This window comes from Somniosus microcephalus, chromosome 31, assembly GCF_052327205.1.
Source record: "Somniosus microcephalus isolate GS21.2 chromosome 31, FLI_Smic_1.0, whole genome shotgun sequence".
Classification (NCBI taxonomy): domain Eukaryota; kingdom Metazoa; phylum Chordata; class Chondrichthyes; order Squaliformes; family Somniosidae; genus Somniosus; species Somniosus microcephalus.
In genome coordinates, this window is record NC_141017.1 from 36,958,090 (window position 1) to 36,974,046 (window position 15,957).

The window sequence follows — 15,957 nt, forward strand, 5'->3', positions numbered from 1 at the left end:
CCATAATGCCAGCACCACGTACTTCCAAATTAGTGTAGCACAGTTAGATACAGAGTAAAGCTCACTCTACTCTACCCCCTCCCTTCCTCAATTGCACTAGTCCGACATTTTCCAATTTCCCACACCAGCCATCCTACGATTTCTCAGAGAAACTTTACCAACTTGATGCACAATAGGGACTGGATTGAGATTGTCCAAACATAGAATTCTATATCCAAAGGAGACTTTCATTCCTTCAGCCTGGACTGGATTTGAACCGAGTTCCCTAAGGGGAAAGAACAGTGTCTAATCCACTGCACCACCCAGTCCCCTTACCAACATGGGTTGACATCTGAGGGACCGGCAAGAAAGCAAAACGCCAACTTGTCTTACCTTAAAGGACTGGACGAACGTCCACAGCAAGATACGGATAGTGTAGCCCTGTCTCAGGAGCTTGATAAGTCGGGCAGCACGGAAGAGCCGTAGGAAGCTCAGGTTGATAATATTTTTCTACAAAGTGAGGTCAATGAACAAACAGGACAGTTAAAGGAGAATGCCTGCACGTCTCTGCTGGCTGCATTTGACAAGAATGGCACTTAAAGAAGACTCCCAAAAAAACAAGTCTGGCCATCATCCAATCATGGAAAAGAACGGGTTTCCTTGTTAGTATGTTAAAATATATATAAATATATGTATATATATAAATATATGTATATATATTCGTAACACAACCAAATGCACTGTTCTTTGACACAAGCAAGCCATAATGTGGAGTCTACTTACACATGTAGGATGCATGTACAGCGGGGTTTGCAAGCACACCGCAGAAATAAAACAACAATTCCTTTTAAAGTTAATGATTTACACGTGTAGACTCCAGTGAGCATGCACGGGCACCAATTGCAAAAAGCAACAACAGAGTAGCAGACTCTGACAAGAGCAGTGGGCCGATACATCGGCAGCTCTTGAAACGCATGCAGCAAATGTCCATTTCTACTAAGGCCACAGCTTGAATTTATCAAAGGCATGATCCAGCTATCAAATACCCACAGAAATGGCAAGGGAAAATAAAAGGTGAGCAGACTCATCATAATAAAACCAATATAATAAATCCTTCAATCTTGGTGTCACCATTTACCTCATCTTCTCTTTTACTTTTTTCAATTTTGCTCTAGTCCTGCATTAGGAGCCTCGATCTTTCACCTGGGCTTTTCAACAAAAAAAAAGAGCCTACTCTGGCTTATATTGTTTCTTCATGGTGCTTTTCCAAATCGTGCCCTTTGGCAAGAGTGAGTGAAGAACGAAAGAGGCAGCAAGAGTACACGACAATAACTCATGGGCAGATCAGTGAGTTCTACCCACATGTAAAGTGGGAACAACACTCCCATGGCCCGACCACCAGATGTAAACTGTAAAAGTGTGGCACGGCAACTTATTGGCAAGGATGCCCCATCCCCTCTTGTGACGGAACTGGGAACCAAGGAAAGGCCTTTCCCACTGGGCAGAAGATCATTTTGAGAGTTCATTCTACTACAAAATATTGCTCCTCTGTCTTCTATATCTGGAAGTATATTTGTACAAAGTATTGGCTAAAATTACAATTAAAAAAACATAAGTTCTGTGACCTTGCTTGTACCCATTGGGAGCTGGATTGAAATTTCTCCCAAATTCATTTAGTGCGGGCCCTTATGATAGAGACTTTCACCATCATTATGGCCTAGATTCAACTCAGGTCTTACAGGTGAAAGGGCACTGTACTAATCCATTGCTCAATACAGTCCCTTCCTAATATATTTAATAATTTCATTCAAATAATATATTCATTATTTAATGTAATTTATTACATCTTTAAATTTTAATTTGTCAATAGGTGACACATCAGAGCTGTCAATCTCTTTCAATATATTGCTTTTTGTTAGAAGGATTCTTAATAACAGTCACCCATGGATATTTCAAAATCTTCATCACCCGTGTTAGGTAAGGTTGAGGCAGCAGGTCAGTCAGATACATGCACAAGTCTTCAATGCACCAGTGACAAAACACAAGGAAAGAGTCCAAAGCAGGGAGTGGGGCCCACAGGCTTGAAGAGGAAACACAAAACCAAAGGGATTTTTTTTTGGCTCTAAAGATCTGAAAAGCCATCCATCTCAAAAAATGTACCTGTGAATGTTTGTGATGCGATTTCAGTACCTATGGCCAAATCCCTTTTCCCATAATGTAATCCCATTGCTTTTGGTAATATTTTATTACCTATGCTGTAATCCCATTCATGCCTTACGGTACTTTAATTGTGATCCCATTGCCTATGGTCAAGTTCCATTACCTATGATATAATTCCCATTGTCCCTGGGGTAATTACCTTAAGTCAAAGGTTGTTACCTCCAATCTGCTCTCATAAGAACATAAAAATTAAGAGCAGGAGTAGGCCATATGGCCCTTTGAACCTGCTCCGCCATGGCTGACCTTCGACCTCAACTCCACTTTCCCGCCCGATCCCCATATCCCTTGATCCTCCTAGAGTCCAAAAATCTATCGATCTCAGCCTTGAATATACTCAACGACTGAGCATCCACAGCCCTCTGGGGCAGAGAATTCCAGAGATTCACAGCCCTCAGAGTGAAGAAATCCTCCTCATCTCAGTCTTAAATGGCCGATCCCTTATCCTGAGACTATGCCCCCTAGTTCTAGCCTCTCCAGCCAGGAGAAACAACCTCTCAGCATCTACCCTGATAATCCCTCTCAGAATTTTATATGTTTCAATAAGATCACCTCTCATTCTTCTAAACTCCAGAGAGTATAGGCCCAATCTACTCATTGCTTATGGTGTACTCCTTTTGGCTGTAGTGTAAACCTATTGCATATGATATCATCCCAGTGCATATGGTGTGATCTGGTTGCCTGAATTCAAATGCCATCATTTACGATACAATCTCAGAGCCCAAGGTTAAATTCCATTACTATTATTATTGCCTATGCTTTGTGGTATTTTGGAATGGTTGGATTGATACATTTTAATACTTTATAAGGCTTGCTTAGAGCATCTCTATGTGAATGTATGGTTGAGACTGGGAACTCACCAGTATATTGTAATTTGGGAGGTAGTGGGAGGATTATTATTATTTGAGAACAGGATGAGCGGAGTTGGTTGTAAACTTCTATGCTGCCCTAACAGCCTACAAGTTATTTAATTTACAAGAATGTTTCCTTCTATTTTACACCAAGGTTCCCACCACACAGGGACATTATCGCCCAATCTGCAGCAAGGAGTGTGGGACAACTCTGGACGGGGAGGGAACAGATTAGAATTCCAAAGTAATATTAGTAGGTTTTCATCTCATTCCTCTCTTCTAACTAACTTGTTCAGACGCTAGTAAACCCAGTAAATGTCTTCTTTGTGACAGGAATCACCTGCTGAAACCCTCATCCATGTTTTTCTTAGCTGGCCTCCTATCTTCAACCCTCCATAAACTTAAGTTCATCCAAAACTGCTGCTTGCATCCTTATTTGAAATCACAAGCTTTCGGAGCGCTGCTCCTTCGTCAGGTGAAGTGGAGAAATGAACCCAAGATCTCGGTTGAGGCCGTCCTCATGGGTGCGGAACTTGGCTATCAGTTTCTGCTCGACAACCGAGATCTTGGGTTCATGTCACGCTACATGTAACCCCACCTGACGCAGGGTCATCCAGACTCGAGTCGACATTGGCTTGTTCTCTCTACACAGATGCGGCTGGACCTGCTGTGATTTCCAGCAAAAAAAATGTTTTTGGTCTTTTTTTGTTTTTCATACAGACCCCAGCATCTGCAATATTTGACCCCTTGTGACCCCACCTCATTGTTCTTTGATGTAATGTTTTCCTGACTGACCTGTTTGGACACCATTCACACCTTTGATTGCTGTGATTATCTCTCTGCTGAGGTGTGATAAATGGCAGTTGGAAAGATTACCTGTAAACATCTGACATTATTCTCTGACTATATAAGCTGTGTCTTTATGCATTTCTCCACTTCACCTGATGAAGGAGCAGCGCTCCGAAAGCTTGTGATTTCAAATAAAGCTGTTGGACTATAACCTGGTGTTGTGTGACTTCTTACATTTGTCCACCCCAGTCCAACTCCGGCATCTCCACACCATGGCTTGCATCCTAACCTGCACCAAGTTTTGCTCACCCGTTATTTCTGCGCTTGCTGACCTACAATGGCTTATGATCCACCAACACCTTGGTTTTAAAATTCCCAGCCTAGTGTTGACATTCCTCCATGCCCTCGCCCCTCCCTATCTCTGTGACCTCTTCCAGACCTACAATAACTCTGCGCTCCTCCAACTCTGGCCTCTTGTGCATTCCGCACTCCCTTTGCCCCACCACTGACGGTCGTGCTTTCAGCCATTTAGGTCCTAAACTCCGGATTTCCTTCCCTAAACCTCTCTGCTTCTCTCTTCTCCTTTAAGACCCTCCTTAAAACCTACTTCTTTAACCAAGCTTTTAGTCATTCATCCTAGTATCTCCTTCTTTGCCATGGTGTCCATTTTTATCTGATTATAAAGCATACTGGGACATTTTATTACATTAAAGGTGCCATATAAATGCAAGTACTTGTTGATTCTTGACTTTTACCTATTGTTTTCCCTTCTTGCCCTTGTTTTGTTGAATCCTATAAAGGAGCTTGCTTAACTTCCAGTTTCCATGTCTGATGAAGGATCTACACTGAAACTCATGACTTTTCTCTTTTGTAATGCTGATGGGGCTGCTGTGTATCTCCAAAATGTTCTGTTTTTATTCAGAAATTCCACATTTTAGTGATGGATCATTTTGGCAGAGGAGAGTGAGTCAGCTGTCTGTGGTCCAGACAGATCCGGTGATGGATGACTAAACAAAGTTGTACACAGGATATGTGAAAGAGTGGTTGAGCAGATCGACAGCTGCGTAAGTATTGTGGTGAATGGAGGGCCAAAGGATAAGCAGTTGGGATATAGAAAGTGTCAATGTGCGACTTGGGGGAAGAGTTTTTTCTAGAGAATGACACAGAAAGATGTGGAGAAGGAAAGGGATGTTCGAAGTAATGGATACCGAGGGTACAGTTGGAGATGGTCTTTTCTGTGATAGAGACCATGGAATAGAGAGGCTACGGGAGATGGCAAGGTCGAGGGAGTGGCCGTAAATATGGTTAGGAGAGTTTATATGGTGGGAGAGGTTTAGGGAGGACAGGAGGTCAGTGAACTCAGAGAAGAGAGGACAATGGGAACTGAGATGAATATTGAGGAGTTACTCAGTGCAGAGGTTTTTAAAAGGTGAAAAGTTCAAACAAGGTGAAGGGCTCGAAAGAAGAGCAAGTACCAGAGGAGTAGGGGGAGAGACCAAAGTGTGATTTGGTGATAAGGCCCACACTGTCATTGGGGCGGTTTTGGCAGGACGGGTGGTAGAAGGTATAGCAGGCCGGCAAGGCTTCAGCATGGGGCCAGGTGTCAGGATTTGTCACAGCTACAGACAGCTGATACAGGCACAACGGCAGAGTGGTTATGATCCTGTGCTAGTAACTTCAAATTCCACCATAGCAAGTTGTGAAACTGAATTCAACAAATCTGATCATTTGTGGGATGGCACCAGGAAAGATCATTCTAAAACCTGCCGAGTTGTAAGATGTACATAATACATATTCTAGAACTTTATTTTTGATGTGCCTTCGAGGACAGAGAGAAACTCTGCCAAACCGTCCTCTATTGATTTCATGGGCTGGATCGACTTCGCTGTACAGTAGATAGAACTGTGGAACTAACATCTGTCTGAGGCTGAACCACACTGTTCGCAACCTTGGTGTCATATTTGACCCTGAAATGAGCTTCCAACCACATATCTGCAGCATAACAAAGACCGCCTACTTCCACCTCCGTAACATCGCCCGTCTCCGCCCTTGTCTCAGCTCATCCGCTGTTGAAACCCTTATCCATGCCTTTGTTACCACTAGACTCGACTATTCCAACGCACTCCTGGCTGGCCTCCCACATTCCACCCTACGTAAACTTGAGGTGATCCAAAGCTCGGCTGCCCGTGTCCTAACTCACACCAAGTCCCGATCGCCCATCACCCCTGTGCTCGCTGACCGACATTGGCTCCCGGTTAAGCAGCACCTCGATTTCAAAATTCTCATCCTTGTTTTCAAATCCCTCCATGGCCTTGCCCCTCCCTATCTCTGTAATCTCCTTCAGCCCACAACCCCCTGAGATATCTGCGCTCCTCTAATTCTGCCCTCTTGAGCATCCCTGATTATAATCGCTCAACTTTTGGTGGCCGTGCCTTCTGCTGACTAGGCACTAAGCTCTGGAATTTCCTGCCTAAACCTCTCCACCTCGCTACCTCTCTTTCCTCCTTTAAGACGCTCCTTAAAACCTACCTCTTTGACCAAGCTTTTGGTCACCTGCCCTAATTTATCCTTAAGTGGATCGGTGTCAAATTTGTTGTCTTAAAATACTCCTGTGCAGCGCCTTGGGATGTTGTACTACGTTAAAGGCGCTATATAAATACAAGTTGTAGTTGTTGTTGAAGGCACAGCCTTGTTGCGCTAATGGACTTTTCTCCGTTAAGGGCAAAACTTATTCTTGAAGTGTTGGGAGGGTAGAACTGCGGTGAGGGGTGCATGGGGAGGGGCTACAACAGAATCCAAAGCCATGCTGAAAAAACACAGTGCAAGAAAGCAACAACAATTCACAATGCAGCCCCGCATGGCATGCCAAGGGTACTTAGTTTGTGTATACATTAGGCTCAAAAAATTACAAACCAACCGTGGTCTATATGTAGATGTTGTTGATGGATGATTGTAATTGGATTGCATTGGGATTGATTTGCAACCAGTTTTAAAATTAGTTGGCATGGACACACAGACGGATACATGGATGGACACATGATATTTCATAGTGCATTTTGATTGGATGAATTATTTCAGAAGGCGTTGTGCCAATAAAGCACAGATTAAAGACAGCATGTGAAAAGATAAAACAAGAAATACATCAATCATTATAGGCAGTTCGTTTTCTTTCGACGGCAATGATCTACACCAAAATACAATATAGTGACAGACTGGCACAAACAGGGATGGTGCACAGCGGCTGCAGGCATTGTCAGGAAAGAGCAATTAACAGACGTGTGTGTGCATTCACACACACACTCATAGTTTGTACTTTCCTTTTAATTTGGCACTTGCATTTTTGACACTATTTTCAACTTATCATCTGTATAGCGATTGTACAAAAAGTGCCCATTTGCAGTGATTCTTGCAATATTTATTAAGTTCTGGTGCAAAATATTGCAATTTGGACAATAATAAGAATAAGAATAGCATTATTCCTAGTGAGAAAAGTAGTGCTGCTTCCAGGTTTGAAAAACAGGGCCCAAAAATAATCATCAGGTGGTAAGAGAGCACCAGTCCCATTCAAAGGGGTGGGTTAATATAGTCGGATTGTTTTTGTGGCCCCGCATACTGTTAGATCTCTGTCAGTAGTACAGGAGGCCACTGGTAAACATCCACTTTAGGTCCTACCACCCCTTGACTACAGCAAAACGAATTCCCAAAGTATTTCCTAGTTTCCGCATAGGTGCCAGTGGTTGGACCAATGTATCACTACGTAACAATGATCATTAGGCATCCAACAAAAATCTCCACATTGAATTATTTTCCATTCACCACTTTTACACACTTTCCAAAGGGGCACTGCCACCTGAAAAAATGCTTGGTAACTGCCCTCTTGCCATTTACAAATCCACAACACAAACACATGGCAGCGCTACTTCAGCACAATATCATCATCGTAAAAATAATGTGCGGCTCTTCGCTCTCCCAAACACTTTATCATTAAGGCACTGCCCCTTTGAAAAAAAAAATGTTTATGACTTTCAACCCTTAACTGTAAAAGTACTTACAATGAATAAGAAGATAAGGAGAATGCCCAATCTGTTTTGATCTATAACACTACATCGTACTGCCTCCTGTTTCTGCCATGCTCCTTTGCTAAACTGGAGCCTTCAATTTTAGTTTTTCCTGCCATAGATTATCCTATCATGCAGTGTTCCATATGTCCCCATTTTACGTCTATATTTTTTGCATCATCACGAAGACACTGTTTATATCCCATTTTGCATTTGTCGGAATTTATGTATTTATGAAAATATGCTAGATTTTATTCATATTTTCTTTACACACTGCTTCTGATCTTTTTCAGAGAAGGTCGGCGAAAAGAGCCAGTCTTCCTTGCTGGAGGTCAACAGGTGTTGGTGGGAACAAAGCCACAGATTGAATAATTGAATAATACGGATGGAACATTCTCGACAGGCTAAATGACCTTTCCTTGTTTTTAATTTTTTTTTATCTTCTTATAATTCATAATAATAACTTATCAATAATTTAAACCATGTTGTTTGGGTGGCACAGAATGGGCATGATTTCTGGACTTGGGAAGGTGAGAAATTACTCAATAGTGATTTGGGGGGAATGAGGAGAAGTAGGAAATTAAGACCAGTAAAGGTCCCTGTTCTGTGAAAGGACTCCTTTTGGGTGATGTTGATTCACCATACCTGGTTTCAGATGAAGAATTACAGGAGGAAAGCAGCGCTAGTTTCTCGAACAAAAGTGAAACATTTTATTTTTGAACTGATATTGTGAGACATTTTAGGTCAGAACTGTTCACGATGGTACTTACACAGAATTCCATTCCCTATGGCAATCTGCCCATATTGTTCACCAAATGTAAAACAGAGGCAACTTATGCTAAATCTGAATCCTTCAACTATCCACAAAAAGCATCTAGTTATTCACCCACTTCAAGTTCAACTGGGATCAATTTTAACCTCGAGTGGGTGGGGGCTGGGCAAGTGTGGAACGGGATAGGCGGGAAGCTGGCGCATAGCGATTGCTGCCAGGAGAAGATTGGGCGGCCACAGGTATATGGCGGGGAAGTGCTTTCGGGAGGTCCCTGAGGGAAGAGGAGCTTTTCTAGGCAGGAGAGGCTGTGACTTTCCTTGTGGAGCTCGAAGCAGCACTCCTGTTCCTCCTGGCCCCGCTTACCTAGAGGGACCCTCTTCATCCTTCCCACCAGCCGCAGAACTGCTTCAGCCTGGCGGGGAAACCGTGGCAATTTCCCTGCTAAAGCCACAGTTAAAATGCCATCGGGATCCTATTGATGTTATAGGACTCCGTTTAGCATTTATGCACGAGGACCCCGCTCGAGTCTGGCAAGCGCCTCACCTGCTTCCAAAAACTAGCCAAATCGGAGATCGGTGGGACCAGAATGAGAAATGGAGCCACTCCATTTTAATTGCTCGTCCATTCCCCCTCCCCGCCCCGCCTTCTCCCAGTATTTCAGTGAACAAAACATGTTGAGTATCACATCTAAAATGATCATTGTAGATATTGAAAAACCTGTTAATTAGCACTTTAACAAATCATGAGCATAAATAATTTAAGGTAGATCCTAAATTAATGTTGCAATATCCTAATTTAAGGTATCGGATAGATTGAGGCATTGCATTAGTGATGAAAACCTGTAACTATCTGCTCTAACCAGTTAATCTAGTTAACCGCAGTGTGAGAAACAAGCTTCAGTTGCTTGGACACAGCAAGGTTTAATGGGACAGTGGAGCCTATTTTAGAAGAAAACTTCGCATGCAAGAAACATTTAAAATTTGCTTTCTCCCATCATTTTCATGAATTTAATCTGCCAATTTATACAACTCATCTTTTGAAGATGTTGAGCTCTTGTTGTGTCTGGTTCCACAGGCACCTTGCCCAAGTGCCCACTCCTTATCTGTGACAGTGAGTGGCAGCAAAGGCATAACATTTTGGAGGGGAATACTTCAGACTAAAAGAATCTCCCTGTAATGAATGTTGTCCCTTTCAAAAAACCAAAAAGGCTCATTCTTCATTTGACATCTAAATAAAATTAGAGGATATTTTACAATGATTAACGTTGGTTGCCATTCCTGAACGCCTTCAGAAGACTTTATTTAGAGCAGTGTTGAGGGCTCTTCACCTGCCATCTAACCTACAAAAGCACAGAGTAAAGGAGCTGAATGGCGTACAAGACCAGAACGTCATTGGATCAACCCCGGGGTGGATATTCAACATGGTGCTAGCTTTGCAAGCCAAACCAATATGAACTATCTTCAAGGATCTCTCCGTCTTCGGCCTCTTACACTCTTCCAACGAAGCTCAACGTAAGCTCGAGGAACAGCACCTCATCGTTCTATCAGGCACTTTACATCTTTCTGGACTCAACAGTGAGTTCAACAATTTCAGACTATAAATTGGCCCCTGTATTTCTTTATATATTTTTTTCCTCTTATAGCTGTTAATATTGCTGCCATCATCATTCACACATCATCTAGAGCCATCTTTTGTTTCTTAACCTCTCCTTTAGCCTTGCACTATCATCCTTTTTGTCAGTCAATCTCTCCTGCCTTCCAACCTATCACAGACCTTCCCTTTGTTCTTTCCTCCCCTCCTCCCTGCCCTGCTTAAAAATCTCTCTTCCCTAACCTTTCCCAGTTCTGACGAAGGGTTTGACTCGAAACGTTGACTCTGTTTCTCTCTCCTCAATGCTGTCTGACCCGCTGAGTGTTTCCAGCACTTTCTGTTGTTATTTCAGATTTCCAGCATCCGCAGTATTTTGCTATTGTATCTTCAAGGACATGGTTTGGAGCAAATCTTTAGAACTATTAAAGTAAAAGTGGCGACAGACTCCATGATCACTGCCACGGTGCATACCTACCCTTAGATTGGCCCCATGAAAATTCTGAGGATGACAAAACTTCCCTAGACATGAGGAAGGTAAGGAGTGATCGGACTGAGGTGTTTAACGGTGTATTTACACAATGGTACAGTTTTTTAGTACACCAATGCTACAATTATAATTTAAATTCAGCCTAAATCCAGAATCAGGGCATGACCTGACATGGGAGCGAAGCACAGCAAGACTCTTTGGGGAAGGAATCACACTCGGCTGAGATCCAAAGTCAGTTTGGGTCTCAACTCCAGATTTGCACTACACAAGGTCAGTGTTGGTGCAAAGTGTCACACAGATGTTAACCTTGAACTACAACGAACCCAAAAATAAAGAATTGAATTTACAAGGTAGATAGGGATTGACTCTTCCCTCCAGAACAAGGAAGCCTCATCTTAAAATTAAAACAAAGTTAGTCAAAAGTGAACCCAAGAAAAAATGTCTTCACATGAATGATTGTGAGAATGTGGAAAGCCTCAGTAGGGACTGATGCAGAATCAATTGAACTATTTAAGAGGGAGACAGATAACTACTTGGAGAATGAGTTATTAAGGGATATGGAGAAAGAGCAGGGAATTTGATTGAAAAATGAAAGAAGTGCCATGGCTAACTAAAATGACACAGCAGGTTTGGTAGGCCAAGTGGCATACTCCTGTTCGCAGGATACTAGAGTAATTATTGTTATCATAACAATGAGCACCTGAGATTCACTTGTCCTGCAGGGCAGGGCTCCTCCGGTCCTCTCGAGAACCAGAGGACACAGATATAAGATGACTGGCAAAAGAACCAAAGCCGACATGAGGAAAAACTTTTTTATGCAGCGAGTGGTTAGGATCTGGAATGCACGGCCTGAAAGGGTGGTGGAGGCAGACTCAATCGCGGCTTTCAAAAGGCAATTGGATAAATACCTGAAGGAAATAAAATTGCAGGGCTACGGGAAAAGGGCGGGGGAGTGGGACTAGCTGAAATGCTCTTGCAGAGAGCTGGCACAGGCTCGATGGGCTGAATGGCCTCCTGTGCTGTAACCATTCTATGATTCTAAGTGTGAAAGTACTTATTTGGCTATTCATCTGTTTAAGTTACTGTATTTTCAGTGAGAACAAATACCATCACTCTCAGTATTGTCACAGAAGTAAGCACTCTCTGTTCAGGCATAGTGTACATTAGGCACAATCCTTAAATTCTTCTACACTACCACAGCAATCTATCTTCATTTCCAACCTCAGGGCAACGCACCTCATACTACACCAGTGTGGCATTTCCATTGCTCACACCAGCCAGCCCTGTGGTCTCTCTTGAGTAATTTATGCCAATTTGTGCTGATTGGTTTGTGCTGGACTGGACTATCATTGCAGACATAATAAAGACGAAAGGAAAGGAGATTTTAATTGCATCTGTATGGGCTGGATTCAAACCCAGAGCCTGGAATTGAAAGGATAAAGGTCAATTTAACTGTGCAATTCTGTCCGTTTCCATTTCTGTCTGGTTGCTCACTGCCTAGAAACTTTCAATCTCCATAAACTTCAGCAGATCCAAAAATCTGCTGCCTGTATCCTATCCTGCACCAAGTCCTGCTCGCCCATCATCCCGGGCCTTGCTGACCTGCATTGTGTCCTGGTCCCCTAATGCCTCCAATTTAAAATCCTCCTCCATGTGATTAATTCCCTTCATGGCTTCTCTTCCCCCCACCAATCTGTGTTCCTCTGACGCTGGCCTCTTGTTCATCCCCCTCCCTTTGCCCCACCATTGGTGGCCGTGCCTTCAACCAGCTAGATCCCACGCTCTGGAATTTTCTCTGTAAAAGATAGAACTGATCTCAGAGAGGGAGTATATGCTACTAAATCATACAATCATACAGCACAGAAGGAGGCCATTCGGCCCTTTGTCCCTGTGCCGGCTCTTTGAAAGAGCTCTCCAATTAGTCCCGCTCCCCTGCTCTTTCCCCAACATCTTGCACATTTTTCCTTTTCAGGTATTTATCCAATTCCCTTTTGAAAGTTATTATTGAATCTGCTTCCACCACCCTTTCAGGCAGCGCATTCCAGATCACAACAACTTGCTGCTTAAAAAAACTGTCATCGCCCCCTGGCTTTTTGATAATTACTTTAAATCTGTGTCCTCTGGTTACCGAGCCTCCTGCCACTGGAAACAGTTTCTCCTTATTTATTCTATCAAAACTATAATTTTGAACACCTCTTATCAAATCTCCCCTTAACCTTCTCTGCTTTAAGGAGAACAACCCCAACTTCTCCAGTCTTTTCACATAACTGAACTCCCTCATCCCTGGTACCATTCTGGTAAATCTCCTCTGTACCCTCTCCAAGGCCTTCACGCCCTCCCTATAGTGCGGTGCCCAGAATTGGACACAATACTCCAGCTGAGGCCTAACCAATGATTTATAAAGGTTTAGCATAACTTCCTTGCTGTTGTACTCTATGCCTCTATTTGGCATATTTGTCAATTTCACTCAAACAGAAATGGAGATATGTGGGAAATGGTGTAGTCTGAGGTTCGGACTAAGATATACTAATTCAACAGAGGGAGCATTACTCTGACTCTAACTGCGCTGTACCTGACCTGGGAGTGCTCGATGCTGACACGGGGTGCATTTAAGACGGAGCCCAGAGCCAATCTACCTCACCATTTAAAAAAAATTGTTTACGGGATGTGGGCGTTGCTGGCAAGGCCAGCATTTATTGCCCATCCCTAAGTGCCCTTGAGAAGGTGGTGGTGAGCCGCCTTCTTGAACCGCTGCAGTCGGTTAATGACCTTAAGATGTCGCCAAAAATACAAAGAATGAATTTCACTGCTGTTCACTTGTTTACTTCCTTTGATGGTCTTGGTGTTGCCAATTTATTGTTTCTTTAAATATTTATTTCAGATGCAGTAAAAGATTAAAATAATCTAGAAATTATCATAAAATTCTGATTGGGAGTCCAGCCCTCTGCTGACAGATTAATCAGGCTGCACTCCAAAACATTTTCAAAATGCGATTATGTGCACAAATGTCGGTGTGATCAGAACTACACAACAGGAACAGATGGAGTTGCTCCAGGAAGACTTCAGGAATCGCAACAACGTCAGCGAGTCAGAAACAACCTGTCTCCTTTATTATCACAGCAGAGATGAGGCCAGTGTTTATTAATTGCTGCATTTAAGATGTTTCATGTGAATATTTCTAATGGACACTTACCCAAAATTCTGTCACTAATATATCAGTGACACTGCCCAGGACTGTGACAAAATCAAATATATTCCAAGCATCCTGGAAATAGTTCTGTGGAGTAAAAAGCAACAACATTAGGATTGCTGAATTTTTAAGTGATTTTCTTCCTTGTCCCCAGATTGTGCTGGCTCATGTTGAACTATGGACCCCAATGGTCCACCAGTGTCTCCCCACAGTATTTCTTCTTTACGTGTCAGCTCAGGCATCGAGTGTTGGAAGACCATTGAGACTATAAGGCAACATAACCAAGCCTGAGTCTGTCCTCAAACAGATGTCCACCGGCACACTTTCCAGCACGAGGCACTGGATACTGATCAGGAGCGAGAATCTGGGGTGAATTTTTCCCCCCCTTTCCTTAGCCCAGAGTTGCTGCAGCCAAAATGCAGCCCATCAAGCGGCGTCAGGTCAACTAATTCACCGGGTCACGGAAGGAATGCTGCAACTGGCTTCAACGTCCCTTGGCTAGGGAAGGGGAAGAATCAGTCAGCTTTCCATTCTTGCTCACTATCCGGTGATGGCGGCCGGATGGTGCATGCATGTCGATGTTGGCCGAGGACAGGATGGCGCCCAGATGCTGAATGGTCCAACCAACACTTATGCCCACTCACACATGAAGACCAGCCACTTAGGTGAGGTGGTCGAGGGTCGCCAGAACCTGTGGAACTGTACCCTGCAAGAGTCAGTGCTTTCAGGAGGGGAGGGGAGAAAACAAATGATATAAAACTCGTGTCATATACTCACCAGAATTCCAAAGGCAATAATTTTCAGGATACATTCGCATGAGAACAAAATGGTGAACACCATATTGAGATACTTTAGAACATCATCATAGGACTGTGGCTGACCAGAAAACTAAAACAAGAAAAAGAATTTGTGGTTATTAATACCATGCTTCTACTAACATGGACAATGGAGGCAGGGGAGAGAGATCATTGAAGCCTGTTAATTGCGACACTAGTATAAGTGAAGTTATTCCATTTGTCAGAATATCATTGGAGAATCATACCCATTGATTTAAACATAGAACCATGGACGTTTACAGCAGAGAAGGAGGCCATTCAGCCTATTGTGTCGGAGCTGGCTCTTTACTAGAATAATCTAAAACTAATCCCAGTGCCCCGTGCTTTCCCCAAAGCCCTGTATTTTCCTCTGCTTCAAATATTTATCCACTTTTCCCTTAAAAAACGCAATGTTCTTTGCTTGAACTACTGCTTGTGGCATAGCATTCCACGCTCTAGCAATTCTCTGCACAACAAAAATTCTCCTGACCTCACTCCTCACTCATTTTTAAACTTCTCATTACTGACTCCTCACCAGCAAAAATAGTCCTTCCTTATTTACCCTATTAAAATTCCTCATAATTTTAAAAACCTCTATTAAATTTCCTTTTAGCTTTCTTTTCTCCAGGGTGTTGGAAGACCATTGAGACTATAAGGCATCACAGCCAAGCCTGAGTCTGTCCTCAAACAGATGTCCACCGGCACACTTTCCAGCACGAGGCACTGGATACTGATCAGGGAATTGATTGGTGACTGGGAGAATTCCCTGTGTAAGGGTGTCTCTATTAACCACGGCGCCATTAAATTATGTCAACTGTAATCTGTCATATAATTTATAAAACCAGGCATCTCCACTGCACATTGCTTTTGGAAGCCAGTTGTATCTTGTTGTGATCTTGGATTCAAGTCTCAGGTAAGTCCAGTTACAAGAGCCCCCAAGCCAGTTTAAAGTGATCAGACTCACCTCACACTAACAATCTTTCCAACCCCAGCAAAAGGCAAGCAAGTTCCCCTCCAAGTCTCACACCACCCTGACTATAAGGCATCACAGCCAAGCCTGATTCTATCCTCAAACAGATGTCCACTAGCACACGTTCCCACATGAGCCACTGGATAGTCATCAGGAGCAGGAGCCTCGGACGATTTTTTTCCCCTTCGTTAGCCTGGAGTTGCTGCAGCCAAAAATCAGCAATGCCAAATACCACCCTG

At 43.1% G+C, this 15,957-nt stretch overlaps 1 protein-coding gene across 1 annotated transcript in view; it reads right to left on the reverse strand.

The window, feature by feature from the left end:
* Positions 1–15,957, reverse strand: part of LOC147097756 (voltage-dependent P/Q-type calcium channel subunit alpha-1A-like) — a 728,667-nt gene that overhangs the window by 149,216 nt on the left and 563,494 nt on the right. Inside the window, exons 32-34 of the mRNA XM_085971842.1 lie at positions 14,711–14,821; positions 13,937–14,020; positions 373–489 (exon numbers count right to left, since the gene is read on the reverse strand). Coding sequence (XP_085827968.1) covers positions 373–489; positions 13,937–14,020; positions 14,711–14,821 — 312 coding nt within the window. The remainder of the gene's footprint in view (positions 1–372; positions 490–13,936; positions 14,021–14,710; positions 14,822–15,957) is intronic.